At 44.1% G+C, this 16,304-nt stretch overlaps 1 protein-coding gene across 1 annotated transcript in view; it reads left to right on the forward strand.

Annotated features, from left to right (window-relative positions):
• USP6NL (USP6 N-terminal like) overlaps positions 1-16,304 on the forward strand; it is a 128,736-nt gene that overhangs the window by 85,400 nt on the left and 27,032 nt on the right. The window contains exons 5-8 of the mRNA XM_069978740.1: positions 629-709; positions 1,997-2,104; positions 3,438-3,547; positions 4,906-4,954. Of these exons, the coding sequence (XP_069834841.1) occupies positions 629-709; positions 1,997-2,104; positions 3,438-3,547; positions 4,906-4,954 (348 nt within the window). The remainder of the gene's footprint in view (positions 1-628; positions 710-1,996; positions 2,105-3,437; positions 3,548-4,905; positions 4,955-16,304) is intronic.

Consider the following 16,304-nt stretch of genomic DNA (forward strand, 5'->3'; position numbering starts at 1 on the left):
CATTTTAATTAAAAAGTCTGTAAAACTGAGTCTCAGTATTAGTGAATGGTGAAAGAAAATTAAACAGCCTCCATATCACTTTAAAGTGGTTTATTCATCACTTATTTATAGCTCTTCACAAGCTACAGTGAACTGTAGAGCATGGTGAATTCCTAAGTCTCAACTAAGTTAAAGTGAATGTACCATTAGTACATTTGCTTTACGTTTTGCACATGGATAGAACAGGCTGGCCCGCCCCCAGTGAGGAAACCCCTGTCCATCTATGACATGGCTCCATTAGAATCAATGGAGTCACATTATAGAGGGGCGGGGGTTTCCACCCAGTGGGGGTGGCCCGGGCCTGTCTCCAATGCTTCATCCCGGGCCAGTGCCCGGGAATAGAATGGCTCCGTACGCGGGAACCAAGCCGTGGTTCCAAAAATAAAGTGCTGATGGTACATTGGCTTTATATTTGTGGAACTCATAGTTAAATAGAGCTGCCTATGTGAAGTTACCTATGATGCGCCTTCTTAACACCAGATTACCCCTTACAATACTGCAATAAAGTGAAGCCTACAGTATTATGCACTATTACCTAATGGGTCAACATCATTGAATAATTTCAGTGTATGTACTCTTGTCTTTGCAGCAAAAATTTTTGGAAATTGAGAGAACGTCCAAATGGCTGAAAATGTTGAAGAGCTGGGACAAGTACAAGAACACAGAAAAGGTAGTGATTGTGGCTTCTCTTTTACAGGGTGTTTTTGCACCTTTCTTTATAGTTTATTTTTGTACACTAAGATTGATCCAAAGCTGCGTAGGATCAAGATACTCATTGATGCAACTGTAGTACAATGTCTTATGCTAAAAAGAAATTCAGGAGAAAATATGAGCTATTCCTGATAAATAACCCTTTAAAGCGACTCTGTACCCACAATCTGACTCCCCCAAACCACTTGTACCTTTGCATAGCTGCTTTTAATCCAAGACCTGTCCTGGGGTCTGTTCGGCAGGTGATGCAGTTACTTTTAGGCTATGTTCACACGCTGTAAGAGACGGTCACGGAATTGCCGGTCTCTGCAAAGATCATCCCGGCCGGTACTGCAGTACCGTCCGCATGATCTTTCTGGCCGCAGTGTTCTGATGCGGGCGCATCACCTTGCGACCGAATCAGAACTCTCATAGCACACAATGAAGCAAGCGGCAGGAGCCGCTCGCTTCATTGTGTGAACTGACAGGTTTTTCTACGGCCGCAATTCATTAAATTGTGGCCGCAGAAAACTGACATGTCAGTTCTTTGTGGCGCTGCATGGGATCCCGGCCGGGGCATATAAGATGTGTATACTCTCTGGCCGGGATCCCATAGGAGAGGCAATGTGCATACAACGGCCCTACTTTTACGTAGTGTGAACATAGCCTTAAACTGGCAGCCCCGTGCCCAACGGCCATGGCCTACATTGTGTATGCATTAGGCTGGCACAACCTCTCTGTCCCTCCTCCACACCCTCCTCATCATTAGGAATGCTCCAGGCAGATTGTCTCCTATTCATCACCTGTTTCAGCACGGCACATGGGCTGGATCGTTAAGGCACCTGTGCATTGTTCAGACGGGAGAAAATGTTCTAGGGGCATTTCTAATGATGAAGAGAGTGGGGAGGAGGGACGGAGGGATGGTGCAAAGTTAGGGCACAGATATTGTAGGCCACGGCTGTTTGACATAGGGCTGCCAGTTTAAAAGTTTGTTTTTTAGAACAATAACTGCATCACCTGCCGACCGGACCCCAGGACAGATCTAGGAGTAAAAACAGCTATCCGAAGGTACAAGTGGTTTGGGGTGGTCAGATTGTAGGTACAGAGTCACTCTAAGGAAACCACTAATGCTGGTAATGAGAGTGTTACTGGAAAAAACTACATGGGTGCAGCTTGTGTGTACATAGTCCTAATAGGTCTGTCTTTTTTTTTTTTTCTTGTTTTTTGGACTGTTTTTAAATGTGTTTTTTCCCCTTATGAAATAAAGCTTCACAGAAGAATTTACAAAGGCATTCCCCTTCAACTGCGAGGTCAAGTATGGTCTCTAATACTGGAAGTCCCCAAATTAAAAGACGAGAAAAAAGATCTATACGCGGTAACTACTTATTTAACAGCTTTGGTCTTTAGGCTAAATTTAAAAGTGGCGGCATGAATCTTTTACTGATTTTACAACGTTGCATCCGTTGAAATATATGTGGCAGAGATTTGTGGCGAATCTAAAAATTCTAGGCCCCAGTAATCCTGAAATACTGATTTAGGTCTGGTTTACACCTATGTGAACTGTTTTGCAATATGATTCTGCACACTAGCAGAACAATATGCTGATGTGTACCTCGTGTACCCAAGTTTTGTGTAAGAATGTAACATGATAGTATCACATTCAAAGCAAACATCTACCGTTTAATTATAAAGTCTGTAAGACTCAGTGTAAGTAATAGTGAAAATTAAACAGACAACTTATCACTTTAAACTGACAAGATGGTGCTGGGACGGAGACAAGCAGGGACTGACAGTAATAAGAAAGGTACTAGATTTAAAACCTCCAGTGGGAACTACAACTGCAAAGTTATATATCTTTGTAATAGCTTTAGAATGTAGAAATTTTGCTGAATTGCCAGAGTACCCCTTAAAATACCCTTAAAATGTCCCACCATGCAGTACCACTAAATACATCTGACCTTTAAAGAGGAACTCTCAGCAGGTTAGACGAATCTAACCTGCTGATAGCCCCCTATGACTGCTGGGACACGGTGGAGGAAGGTATGTGTCTTACCTTCCTCCGCTGCTCCGGTCCAGCACTGTTAGTTGGTGTAATCTTCGGCCAAAAGCTCTATTAGAGGTGTGGGACCGGCGCAGAGAAGGAAGGTAAGACGCATACCTTCCTCCCCAGCATCTCTGGGGCGCCATAGGGAGCTATCAGCAGGTTAAATTAGTGTAACCTGCTGATAGTTCCTCTTTAACTATCATTTATTTATTTATTTTTAATAGAAATAGACAAAATATTGCAGCACTGCAGTGGATTTGTGTTCAAAAGGTGCAGTTTATTCCAATACAGCAGAATTCATACAATGTTTCAATCCCCTCTCAGGGCCTTTCTTATGATTGAGAAGGAATTAAAACATTGTATTAAGTTTGCTTTATTGAAATATACTGCACCTTTTGAACACAGGCCCACTGGGGTGCTGCGTTATTTTGTCTAGTGCTGTATTTGGGTGCAGCTGAAACGCTGCTTTTTCCTCTGTGTATTTGGTTAGAATAAATTTAGTTATTTGGTGTGCTGCATTTTTCTATTTATCTCTCTGCTTAGTAGTCCAAAGTCTCTAATATAATGCTGGGTTAAAGTATTATATACTGGATGTAGACTTTTAAGCAGTTGTTACCTAAATTTTGTGTTCTGTTGATATGCTGTATATTTCATTGATCCTTAGGTTCTGAAACGAAAAGCAAGAAACCTTTCACCTGATATTCGACAGATTGATCTGGATGTGAACCGAACGTTTCGAGACCACATAATGTTCAGAGATAGATATGGTGTTAAGTATGTGCAGCCCTTTATCCATGATCTATAGAACACCTTACATTGTCACTCAAATTGTGTCCAGTTTACAACGTTCACTGAACAATTAACAATCTGGTTCACAATACATGATTCGGTTACATTCAGGGCACAACTCTATAAGAAGTCCGAAACAGTAGAACATAGGCTCTTTATACAGCTGCTTATGTTTCAGTGGTGCAGGACTGTGAAGTGCATAGCAGAATAGTCTCTTGGTGGTTTCTGCAGAATACCAGCAAGAAATGTGTACTTGTCACTATCAGATTGATCGGCTTGCCGAGACAACATGTTTAGCATGAAATCAAAGTGAATCCATTTGTTACACAACAGTAGAAGTCTAAAGAAACACACAAGCCCACCAGCTTAACCCCCTTATTAATTGGAAGTTTATGACTTATTCCATGGATAGACAATAAATGTCAATCTTACAAAGACTTCATGTAGTTTTTAAGACCCCATGCCAGGCTCTTTTCTTCATCTAAAAATGTATTCCGCTATCAAAGTAAAGATTTATGGGGAGATTTATCAAAGGGTGTAAAATTTAGACTGGTGCAAACTACCCACTGCAACCAATCACAGCTCCGCTTCCAGCTCTGGGGGAAGGAAAGAAGAGCTGTGATTGGTTGCTGTGAGCAGTTTGCACCAGTCTAAATTTTACACCCTTTGATAAATCTCCCCCTTAGTGTTTGTGTGTGTGTGTGTGTTTTCCCCTCTCCTGTATTCAAATATTTTTATATGCATGGGTACTAGGAAAAAATGCTGATTATTTATCCACAATGATGTTGTAGCGTATAAAATACATTCCCATTGATGCTATATAGAGTTGTACTTGAACTTTGTGTTTTTTAAAGTTGTGTCCCGAATGGTAACCTCTATATACTCAAAGATCAGAGAAGCTTTCAGACCAATTTTTGCAAAATGCCAATGAAAATAGGCTTGCTATTTCAATGCCTGGTTTTACAAGCAGTAATATGAGATTGGAACTCCCTCTCTTTTTTTTTATCCATCAAGGAAAATTCATTTTAAATGAAGCTATTTGGTTGACTTGAATGTTATTGCAATGTGTATAGCTTGTGATCATCATAGATCCACTTATTACGTTCTCTATGGCTGAAGTACAGCCACTGGATATCTTCCAGGCTAAACTCTATTGAACAGAGCTGTCAGTACTTCTCATATTGATTTTACATGCTTTGTTCCTTTCAGCCTCTTGTTAGTTTATTAAAGCACCGCAAATGGCTTTTCACTCATAAATTCCAATTAGATGGAATTTATGAAATCTGTTTTAAAGCTGCCTGAATGATATATTGCTTAAAAGTTTTCGTTTTTCCTTCTCACAGGCAACAGGCTTTATTTCACGTGTTGGCAGCATATTCGTTGTATAATACGGTAAGTGGTTGCTGGAGACCTATGGTTAAGATTGTTTTCTCTCCAGAAAATGCTCATGTCTACTTAAAGGGGTACTCCGGGCAGGGGTTATTTTTAGGGTATGGCCGGGGAGGGGGTGGAAATAGAGGCCGCTGGTCACTTACCTCCCTGGTTCTAGCGCCGTGTCCCGGATTGTGCCGCCCCGTTCTCCCGTCTGGCTTCCGCTATCTGGTCTGAGCTGCGGCATGAGACCTGACTCTGCGCTGGAACAGGTAAGTGACCGGCAGCCTCTATTTCCACCCCTTCCCCGGCCATAACCTTAAAATAACCCCTGCCCGGAATACCCCTTTAAACAACATAAAGTACAGTGGTACCTTGGTTTAAGAGAAACTTGGTTTAAGAGCGTTTTGGTTTAAGAGCTCACAGTTTTTCAAAATTGTGACATGGTTTAAGAGCATTGCTTTGGTTTAAGATCTCCCTGTACTAGGTGGGAGCGCAAGTGGAGGAGGGGCATGGTCTGCACAATGTGGTCTACAGCACTGTACTCTGACCCAGGAAGTTTCCCTCACCTTCCAAATCATAGCAGATCCACTTCAGGCTGGGGCTTACATCAGTAGACAGGATGTGGAGGTAATCTCTCCTTAGCTGTTACCCCTCTCTCCCCGGACAGAGAGCTCTGCATATATGTGCCCACATCTGCCCTGCTCATTCCTTCATGCTCCCTGCAGCGTCTGTCAGCCCTTGTGTTTCCTATCCTCTCTATAACTGTACAGTAACTTATAACATATTCTGATGTTTCTGAATGTTTGTTTCATTAGTTTTACATGTTGTTCAGAATAATAAATCATTATTTTTGGGTGTGGAACCAATTGTCTGCATTTCTGTGATTTATGGGGAAATTTGCTTTGGTTTAAGAGTGGATTTGGATTACACGCACGGTCCCGGAACGAATTATGCTCGTAATCCAATGCGCCACTGTATATAAAATATACTTTACAACAGCCATGTGGACAATAGTAACGTGTATTCTGGAGTTGACTTGGGAGAGTTTTCTAGATAGACTCTGTACAGGTCAGAGAGTTTTTCTTTATGAATATTTATCTGGCATTCATGTACAGGAACAGGCAGATTTCTGCATTACTGCCCCAATGCATAAATCGCGTAATTAAAAGATTAAATGGAAAATTTCATTTAGGCTATGTACTCGCACCGTATTTTTGCCCAATATTTTTCAACCAAAACCGGGAGTGCATGGAAAACACAAAGGCTATATTCACACACTGTTGAAATTGAGTGGGTCGCAGCCATTTACAGCAAATAAGGTCCAATATTTCAAAACAACAGCCTTTTGTTTTAAACCCTTAACAACACAGGGCACATATTTAAGCCACCTCGGGGAGTTCAGAGCGGGGCCGCGCGGTGATCCCGCTCTGAACCGCCATGGTCCCGGGTGCCGCATGTAGCCCAGGGCCTCGGCTATGAGCGGGCACGGTCTGATCAAGTTTTCCGTTGACAGCTGCATCTGAAAGCTCATGCAGCCCAATCCATGGTGGTGTAGTGGGGTGGATTGCCCCCCCCCCCCCCCCCGAGACGTTGTCCCAGAGGAGCGATCCAAACACCTCTTTTACCTCCAGGGGTCAGCGCCTTAGTGGCGCTGATCTTGACTCGGCACTCGATTGTTTCCGGTTGCAGCAGCTGGAAGCAATCCAGTGCCTATCTCATTGATCTATGCTGTATACCTTTACAGCATAGATCTCAATGAGAGATCAGTGTGCATATACTAGAAGTCCCCCAGGGGGGCTTCTAGTATATGTGTAAAAAAAAAAAAAAAAGTATTAATAAAAAAAAAAGCTCCTCCCCATATAAGTGGAAATCACCCCCCCCCCCCCTTTTCCCATGTTATAAGTAAAAATAAATAAACATGTTTGGTATCGCCGCACGCGTCATCGCCCGAACTATTAATCACATTGCTGATCTCGCACGGTAAACAGCGTGAGCGCCAAAAAATCCCAAAGTGCAAAATTGCGCATGTTTGGTCACATCAAATCCAGAAAAATTTATAAAAGGCGATCAAAAAGTTGCATATGCGCAGTCAAGGTACCGATAGAAAAAACACATCATGGCGCAAAAAATGACACCTCACACAGCCCCATAGACCAAAGGATAAAAGCGCTATAAGCCTGGGATTGGAGCAAATTCAAGGGACAGGAAAAACACCAGAGAGGTTAACCCTTAGGGGACACAGCCAGTTTTCATTTTTGCGTTTTCGTTTTTCCCTCCTCGTGTATATAAGGCCATAGCGCCTGCATTTTTCCACCTAGAGACCCAAATGAGCCCTTATTTTTTGCGCAACTAATTGTACTTTGCTAAGGCAGATGTAATTTTTGCCTAAAATGTGCCGGGAAACCAGAAAAAAATTATATGTGTGGTGAAATTGAAAAAAAAAAACGCATTTCTTTTATTTGGGGGAAATGTGTTTTTACGCCATTCGCCCTGGGGTAAAACTGACTTGTTATGCATGTTCCTCAAGTCGTTACGATTAAAACGATATGTAACATGTATAACTTATATTGTATCTGATGGCCTGTATAAAATTCAAACCGTTGTTAACCAATATACGTTCCTTAAAATCGCTCCATTCCCGGGCTTATAGCGCTTTTATCCTTTGGTCTATGGGTCTGTGTGAGGTGTCATTTTTTGCGCCATGATGTGATCTTTCTATCGGTACCTTGATTGCGCATATATGACTTTTTGATCGCTTTTTATTACAATTATTCTGGATTTGATGCGACCAAAAATGCGCAATTTTGCACTTTGGGATTTTTTTGTGCTGACGCCGTTTACCGTGTGAGATCAGGAATGTGATTAATTAATAGTTCGGGCGATTACGCACGCGGCGATAGCAAACATGTTTGTTTATTAATTTATTTATTTATTTTTATTTATAAAATGGGGAAAGGGGGGTGATTCAGACTTTTATTAGGGGAGGGGGTTTTGTGTTATTAAAAATACTTTTTTCTTTTACTTTAGACATATACTAGAAGCCCCCCTGGGGGGCTTCTAGTATATGCACTCTGATCTCTCATAGAGATCCATGCAGTATAGTTATACTGCATGAATCCATGAGATCGGTGTTCTATTACTTTTGGCTGCTGCAGCCAAAAGCAATAGAATGCCGAGCCGGGATCAGCGCCATTACGGAGCAGACCCCGGCCCGGTATGGATGCAGGGATCGCCCCCCCCGCAATCGCGCCGCAGGGGGGCGATCCCCCCACTAGACCACCAGGGATGTGTAACCGCAAGTATTTAGAAGCAGCTGTCAACTTTGACAGCTGCTTCTAAGTACTTAATTAGCGGGCACGGCGATCGGACCGTGCCCGCTAATAGCCGCGAGCCCGGGCTACTCGCGGCACCCGGGATCGCGGCAGTTCAGAGGGTGGTCGCCGCGCGACCCCCCTCTGAACTCCCATAGCGGCACGAGGACGTTAAATAACGTCCTGGTGCAGCTATGGGTTAAAAACCCCACCCCTTCCTCCAAACACCAGTGTTTTTCCTGTCCCTTTCAGGAGCAGGAGTCAGAGAGGTGCTAGGGCTCTGCGGGGTCCTGGCGGTTGTTTAAAACTTACGGTGGTGGGGATCGGGCGAGCGCGCTATCCTTCCCCTTCCCCTTGCTGGCCCACCGCTCGCTCGGGAACTGAATCGCAGCTCTCCAGCTAATTTTGCGTCCCCTGCAGACGGCCTCAGGCTAGATCCAGGGGACGCCCGCACCGGCTACGGCATCCGGAGTAGGCGTTCTGATAAAGCCGAAGACGCCCGGTGCTAGGGACGGAGCACGCCGGTGCGTACGTCACTTCCGGTACGCGCTGGAGCCGGGGGCGTGATCACGTGACGCAGGGCGCTTATCTGGCTCCAAATTCAAACCAGCAAGTGTGCTGTTCAGGTAGATTCAGGCTCCTGCCACACTGTGGAAGAGAAGCAGTCTATCTCACAGCACTAGGAGCCCCTATACACCGCTTGTGCTGGGTCTCCCTCCTGCAGCAGCTAGGCAGCAAGATGAGTTCTCCTGCCACTTCAGCTTCTGACAGGGAATCACCCGTCCGAATCGTGAGTATGGCCTCAGCAAGCCTTACTGCTGATATACAATGTTATATATGCTCATCCTTCTCCTATTTTTGTAGGATGACAGGGATGAAAATGCACAAAAATCTAATGTTTCTCTAAGGAAGTGTGCAGTATGTGGTACAGACTTGGATCCTGTGGGCAATAATCCTCTGTGTAGCAGATGCTCTGCCTCAGTTATTAGAAATGAATCTCCAAGCTTAATGCAAGATATAAAGACATTGATTCGAATGAGATTCGTTTGGCACTTGCTTCTAATCCAGGTCCATCTGCCACAAGACATTCCACTCCTCCTAAAAGGAAACGTGGGAAAACTATTATTTCTGATTCTGAGGATGAAGAAATTAATCTCGCCATAGATGTGTATAACTCTGACCATGACAATCCTATCTGTGATGTGGAAGAAGGGGAGTGTATGGAGGAGGATTCTAGTGTCCCCAGGAAATATTTATTTAGTCCAGAGGACACTCAGGAATTAATCAAAGCAATTAGAGCTACCCTCAATATTACTGAGGAGGAGAAGCCTAAAACTATTCAAGATCAAATATTTGGTGGTCTTGCCTCCAGTAAGCCTATTGCCTTCCCAGTACATGAAAATATCCATACTATGATTAAATCCGAGTGGGCTAAGCCAGAAAAAAAGCTCCGTCCTTCCCAAAGGGTTAAAAAGACGTTACCCCTTTGAAGAAAAGGCCAGTACAGATTGAGATACAGTACCAATGATTGATATTCCAGTGGCTAAGGTTGCAAAAAACACCTCTATTCCATTCGAGGATGCTACCCAGCTCCGGGATCCCATGGATCGCAAAGCTGAGAGTCTCCTAAAAAAGACTTGGGAAGTAGTAACAACTATTCGAAGGCCAAATGTTGCATCTACTTGTGTAGCCAGAACCCTAATCGTATGACTGGACCAGCTAGAAATACATCTCCAGGGCAAAACTCCTAGAGCTAAAATATTAGAGTCGCTACCAGTACTTAAAATGGCCACTAGTTTTCTGGCGGATGCTTCAGCAGAAGTAGTTAAGATGTCGGCCAGAGCTTCGGCTCTGGCCAACTCTGCTAGAAGAGTTGTATGGCTGAAATCCTGGACTGGAGACATGGCTTCAAAAAATAAGTTGTGTTCCCTCCCGTTTCACGGTCAGTTTGTCTTTGGTCCAGACTTAGACAAAATGCTAGAAAAGGCGGGGGATAGAAAGAAGGTGCTTTCTACAGATAAGCCCAAACATAATAAATCTTCCTTTCGTGGCCAATCACGATCAGACCAGTCCCAAAAGACTAAGAGTAAAACAGGTCGCTGGTCCTACAATAAGGGGGGTAGGGGAAAATTTTTTATCTTTAACCCCAACCAAGATAAATCCACTACCAAACAATGACGCCATACGGGTGGGGGGGAGACTTTGTCACTTCGGCCCTACATGGAGTGCTCTAATCCCAAACACTTGGATAACCCAGATAATCAACCAAGGTTTTATATAATAGAGTTCAACTCCTCCCCCCTCCCCCCCCCCTCTCGTTTTGTGGTAACAACTCAGGGCCATCAGAGTCAGATACTGGAGGGTGTTCAAGAGCTTATCCAACTAGGCGCCATCTGTCCCGTTCCAAAGGATCAGATAGGTCAGGGTCACTATTCCCGCCTGTTCTCAATCCAAAAACCAAATGGAAAATCACACACGATCATCAATCTAAAGCCACTGAACAGATTCGTGACCTACAGGAAATTCAAAATGGAAACGGTGAAAACAGCATCACAAATAATAAAGGGTGCTGTCATGGCAACTATAGATTTAAAGGATGCCTACTACCATCTACCCATACATCCGACATCCGAACAGTATCTCAGGTTTGCAATAAAGGTCAACAAACAGATTTTTCATTACCAGTTTGTGTGTCTACCATTTGGTCTCTCCTCTGCTCCTATCATGACTTTGGAGAAGATTCTGGAAGTGATGGCGATTCTCAGAGAGGAAGCGATTGTCGTCTAGGTATGGGATAATTACATTCTGGTGATTGCCGACTCGGAAGTCTGTCCTACAGACCCACCTCCACAGAACCCTACAACTTCTTCAATCTCTGTGGTGGATCCAGAATATGGAGAAATCAAATTTAACTCCCAGTCACAAAAAAGTCTTCCTGGGAACCCTACTAAACTCCCGTCTCCAGATGTCCTTCCTGCCAGCAGAGAAACAATCAAACCTTCAGACTCTCATAAGAAAGTTTGTATGTCAAAGAGCTTGCCGGATACGTCTAGCCATGTCAGTTCTGGGTCACCTGACATCCTGCATACAGTCGGTGGCATGGGCCCAGTTCCACTCAAGGCCACTCCAGAAGTTCATTCTGTCCAAGTGGGACAAGAAACAAACGTCCCTCGACAAAACAATCTTTCTTCCAAAAGACATAAAGTTGTCTCTTCATTGGTGGCTTCTAAAGGAAAATCTAGAGAAGGGAATATACTGGCATCAACCCAACCTAGTCGAGATAACGACCGACGCAAGTGCGACAGGATGGGGGGCTCATCTTCCAGGTCTGTCGCTTCAAGGAACATGGAGCCAGGCGATTCAAAAAAGATCCTCAAACTTCAGGGAGCTAATGGCGGTATGGAAGGCACTAAAAGCATCAGAGCATCTCACAAAAAGACATCATGTTCTGATACATTCCGACAATGTGACGGCAGTGGCATTCATCCAGCATCAAGGAGGAGCTCATCACAGTCCACTCCAGGATCTAGCACGGAGAATATTCGAGAGGGCAGAAAACAACCTAATATCCCTCAAAGCAGTTCACCTGAAGGGGTCTTGAAACCTAGAGGCGGACTTTCTAAGTCGTCAGACCATAGACCCAGGGGAATGGTCCCTAGCCCCTTGGGCCTTCGACTTAATAAAGGAGAAATGGGGAGTGCCGATACGCGACCTGTTTGCAACGAAGAAAAATGCAAAGGTAAAAAAGTTCTACTCCCTCAATCCAAGGGACTCTCCAGCAGGGATAGATGTGTTAAATCAGCAGTGGCCGCAGGGACTTCTATACGCATTCCCTCTGATTCCACTAATATCCCGAGTACTAGCAAAATTCAGGACTCAAAAGACCACGCTAATACTGATAGTACCAGCTTGGTCAAAAAGAGTGTGGTATCCTCTGCTAAAAAGCCTGGCGATAGAGGATCCCATAATGTTTCCAGAAAGGCAAGACCTTCTCATGCATCATCCCTCAGTCCAAAGGATTCACCTATCTGCATGGATACTGAGAAATCCATACTGAAAAGGAAGGGATTCTCGCCAAAGGTTATTGATACCCTTCTCTGGTCTATCTAGCCCCACCTTTGAACCAATAGATTCCATTTCAATCAGACAACTTACCTTAAAAGCTATATTTCTGGTAGCTATTACGTCTGCACGTAGTGTAAGCAAACTCCAGGCCCTCAGCATTCAGGAACCCTTCCTGAGAATTATGGAGGACAAACTAGTCTTTAAATTAGACCCTAACTTTTTACCTAAAGTAGTGACATCATTTCACAGGTCCCAGGATATTGTGGTCCCCTCCTTCTGCCCTAAACCAAAAAATGAAAAAGAAACTTGGATGTTAGAAGGGCAGTACTACAGTACATAGATGCTACCAAGTCTTGGAGGATAGATAAGAATCTTTGTCCAATTTGCGGGGGTGAACAAGGGGAAAAAAGCATCTAAGAGCTCCATCTCCCGATGGATTTGCCTCGCTATATCTGAAGCCTATAGTGTCATGAAACAGACCCCCCCTGTTTCAGTTAGGGCCCACTCTACCCGGCCTATGTCCACCTCTTGGGCGGAAAAGGCTTCAGCTTTAGTTGAGCAAATCTGTAAGGGAGCTACCTGGACGAGTTTGCACACTTTTTCTAAGCATTATCGTCTAGATATCTCTTCTGCTGATGACACGGCCTTTGGACGTAAAGTCCTTAGTGCTGTTGTCCCACCCTAGGTGTTTTCGCTGTTAGTTCTCAGGTGTGCTGTCGTGGAGACAAGGGGGGAAACGGTGAATTATACTCACCGATACTTTTCTTTCTACGAAGTCTCCACGACAGCACCCTAACATCCCACCCTATTCACTTGGTTAAGGTTTTCATTAAATAATATAATTCACGTCTTCCTTCTCGGTGTTCTTCTTTAAAATACACTGGTGTTTGGAGGAAGGGGTGGGGTTTTTAATCTCTCTGGTGTTTTTCCTTTCCCTGATCAGGAGGAGGCAGTCTCAGGTGTGCTGTTGTGGAGACTTCGTAGAAAGAAAATTATCGGTGAGTATAATTCACAGTTTTTTACAGGCCATCAGATAATATAAAAGTTATACATGTTATATATCGTTGTAATCGTAACGACTTGAGGAACATGTATAACAAGTCAGTTTTACCCCAGGGCGAATGGCGTAAAAACAAATACCCCCCAAATAAAAAAAAAATAGTTTTTTTTTTTTTTTTTTTTACAATTTCACCACACTTTGAAATTTTTTTTTTGGTTTTGCAGTGTACTTTATGAAAAAATTCAGCCTGTCATTGCAAACTACAATTAGTGGCACAAAAAATAAGGGCTCATGTGGCTTTCTAGGTGAAGAAATGCAAGCGCTATGGCCTTTTAAATAGGAAAAAAGGAAAGCCCAAAAATGCAAATTGGCTCTGTCCTTAAGGGTTTAATATAACCGTAATAATTTACCATTAAATGGCGGCCATCCACTTAATTTCAACAGTCTGTGAATGTAGCCTTTCTGTGTTTTCAATCCACTCCTGGTTTTGGTTAAAAAAATACTGACCAAACAGGTTCTTAGGCTGACAGGTCAGCTTGCATGCACACAGCCCAGGTTTTTTCCTGTGTATAACATCGTGTGTATAACATCCGAGCCCTGCCCTCATTTCACTCCCTGTCTCTCAGCTGCTAGAAGTGGAATTCGCCAACAACAGGCAGTGAACAGCAGTTTGTAGGAAAGCAAGACACTTAGGCTGCATTCACACGTTCGGTGTTCCACACGGAACCCGGATGTGGAATGCCTGTAACGGACTTCTCCCCCCGCCCGGGCAGCATCTGTGATAAGATGCTGGGAGCAGGGGTACTGTACAGATATGCGCCGCGTGGCTGATTCATTACAGTGCTGCGTATATCTGCATAGTTCCCCCGCTCCCAGCATCTTATCACAGATGCTGCCCGGGCGGGGGGGGGAGAAGTCTGTGTTCCGCATGTGTGAATGCAGCCTTAGTTAGTAAAGGCATTAAGGCTTTTTTTCGAAGGTAAGCAGTAATTTTTAGTAAATTAAGTGATTACAAATATAGGAGACATCACATAGGCTATCACATGAAGAGAAGTTGTTAGAAATGACTGTGACCGTTTACAATGTCTTTCAGACTAAACAATCCATGCAGCAGTAGTCATAGGAAAGACCTTGGGACATTATTACATCATTCACCCTCTAGATTGCTCGGTCCATAGTGATTGCAGAATGTAGGTGGTCATACAGAGGGAGTGAGCTCCCTCTATCACATTTGACGGTGCCAAGGAATGCAACATATGTGACAGACAATAATGCTTTGGCATTCTAAGTAAACAAAAATATTATATTAGCAAACTATGGATCACATTTTTAATAACCTTAGTAGGGCAAAATAAGTTTAATAAAATTGTGTTTAGAATATGTATTGTATTGCCCTAATAGTATCAACTCATATAATAAACATATAATTTTAACTGCAAATAAGGAATATATCCCCCCCTCCCTTTTTTCCATGGACATGATGCAAGAATAGTAAATTGTAATGTTACTTACCCATAGTAAACCTAAAGTGCTAAAAATGGTAATTATTGGGTTGTATTTGCCATTTGAAAAAAGTGTGACGAGTTAGGGATAAAGGTTACAACTAAGATGGCCCCTGATAGAGGGTGGGGGGAGGGGGAACAGGTATGGCCTTTGTGTAGAGACAAAGGGGTCATTAGTATGCGGAGGGAATACCTGGGGGAGGTAGTGAGCGGAGCTAGGTGGTAAAGGGGGTGGGGTTGTAGAGTATAAAAGGACAGGTAACCAGACCAGGGGGACACAGCACTTTTTCATGATACCACCCTCCCACCCTTGTTATATATTGGATTTATTGTATTCATCTGAATGTTTGGTTGTATGGACTGTGCTGTTGTGAGGCGGAAATCACGATCTTTTCAGCCCAGTTTTGCACTTTAGGTTAGGGGCCTCATTGACAGGGACAGTTCTCCTATACAGGAGTGCTGCTGCCAATGGGGGAGGGCAGGTCTGGTCTGGGCTACCCTCAGTAAATGGTCGCTTTTATAAATGGTCGCTTTTAGTTTCCTGGCTGAAAGGGCGTGATTTGTGTCGGGCCTCCCCGTTTATGTTTACAATGTTAAAGGAGAAGTCCGGCCAAAATTAATTTTTGATATGTTGTTACTTATGAAAAGTTATACAAATTTCTAATATACATTAATTATGGGAAATGCACATATAGGGCTATTTCCCTTAATTTAGTAGATCAGGAAGTGTTAGAAATATCTCTGAAGAAGTGACGTCACGACCCAGGGTGTAATTCCTATGGAGTGTCCAGCAGGGGGCGCTCTCTATATAGAAGTCTATGGGACTTTATTGTTTCTATGGGTTTCTATGTAATGTAATGTAATGTAGTGTACAGTGCTTTATTGAATGAATACATCTATGGAATACTTTGGGGAGCAAGTGTCCTTGCTCCCCAAAGTATTGCATAAATGTATTCATTCAATACATTCAATACACAGTAAGCCCGCCGATCCGCCGCATTCCCGACGATCCGCCACACGCTGATCCGCCGCATTCCCGCCGATCCGGACCATATACATTGAACTACAGCTCCCATCATCTGCTTATAGTATGAACAGGTGATGGGAGCTGTAGCTGGGTAATGGATATGACATGCCGCCGGGCGCAGGGGGGAGCCGCTCAGTACACAGCAGCTCTCCCCCCTCCTCCTCCTCCTTCCGGGATAACTTCCGCCTATACCAATGCTGAGTCCCTGCCTGGCCGCCGCTCTCCGCTCTCCCCCCCCCCATACATACCGGCTCCCGATGCATCCTGGTGTCCGCGCTGATGCCGGGAGTCGGTATATGTGAGCGGAGAGCGGCGGCCAGGCAGGGAGTCAGCATTGGTATAGGCGGAAGTTATCACGGAAGGAGGAGGGGGGAGAGCTGCTGTGTACTGAGCGGCTCCTTCCTGCGCCCGGCGGCATGTCATATCCCTTACCCAACTACAGCTCCCATCACCTGTTCATACT

The sequence above is a fragment of the Dendropsophus ebraccatus genome, chromosome 1 (genome assembly GCF_027789765.1).
Source record: "Dendropsophus ebraccatus isolate aDenEbr1 chromosome 1, aDenEbr1.pat, whole genome shotgun sequence".
NCBI classification, from domain to species: domain Eukaryota; kingdom Metazoa; phylum Chordata; class Amphibia; order Anura; family Hylidae; genus Dendropsophus; species Dendropsophus ebraccatus.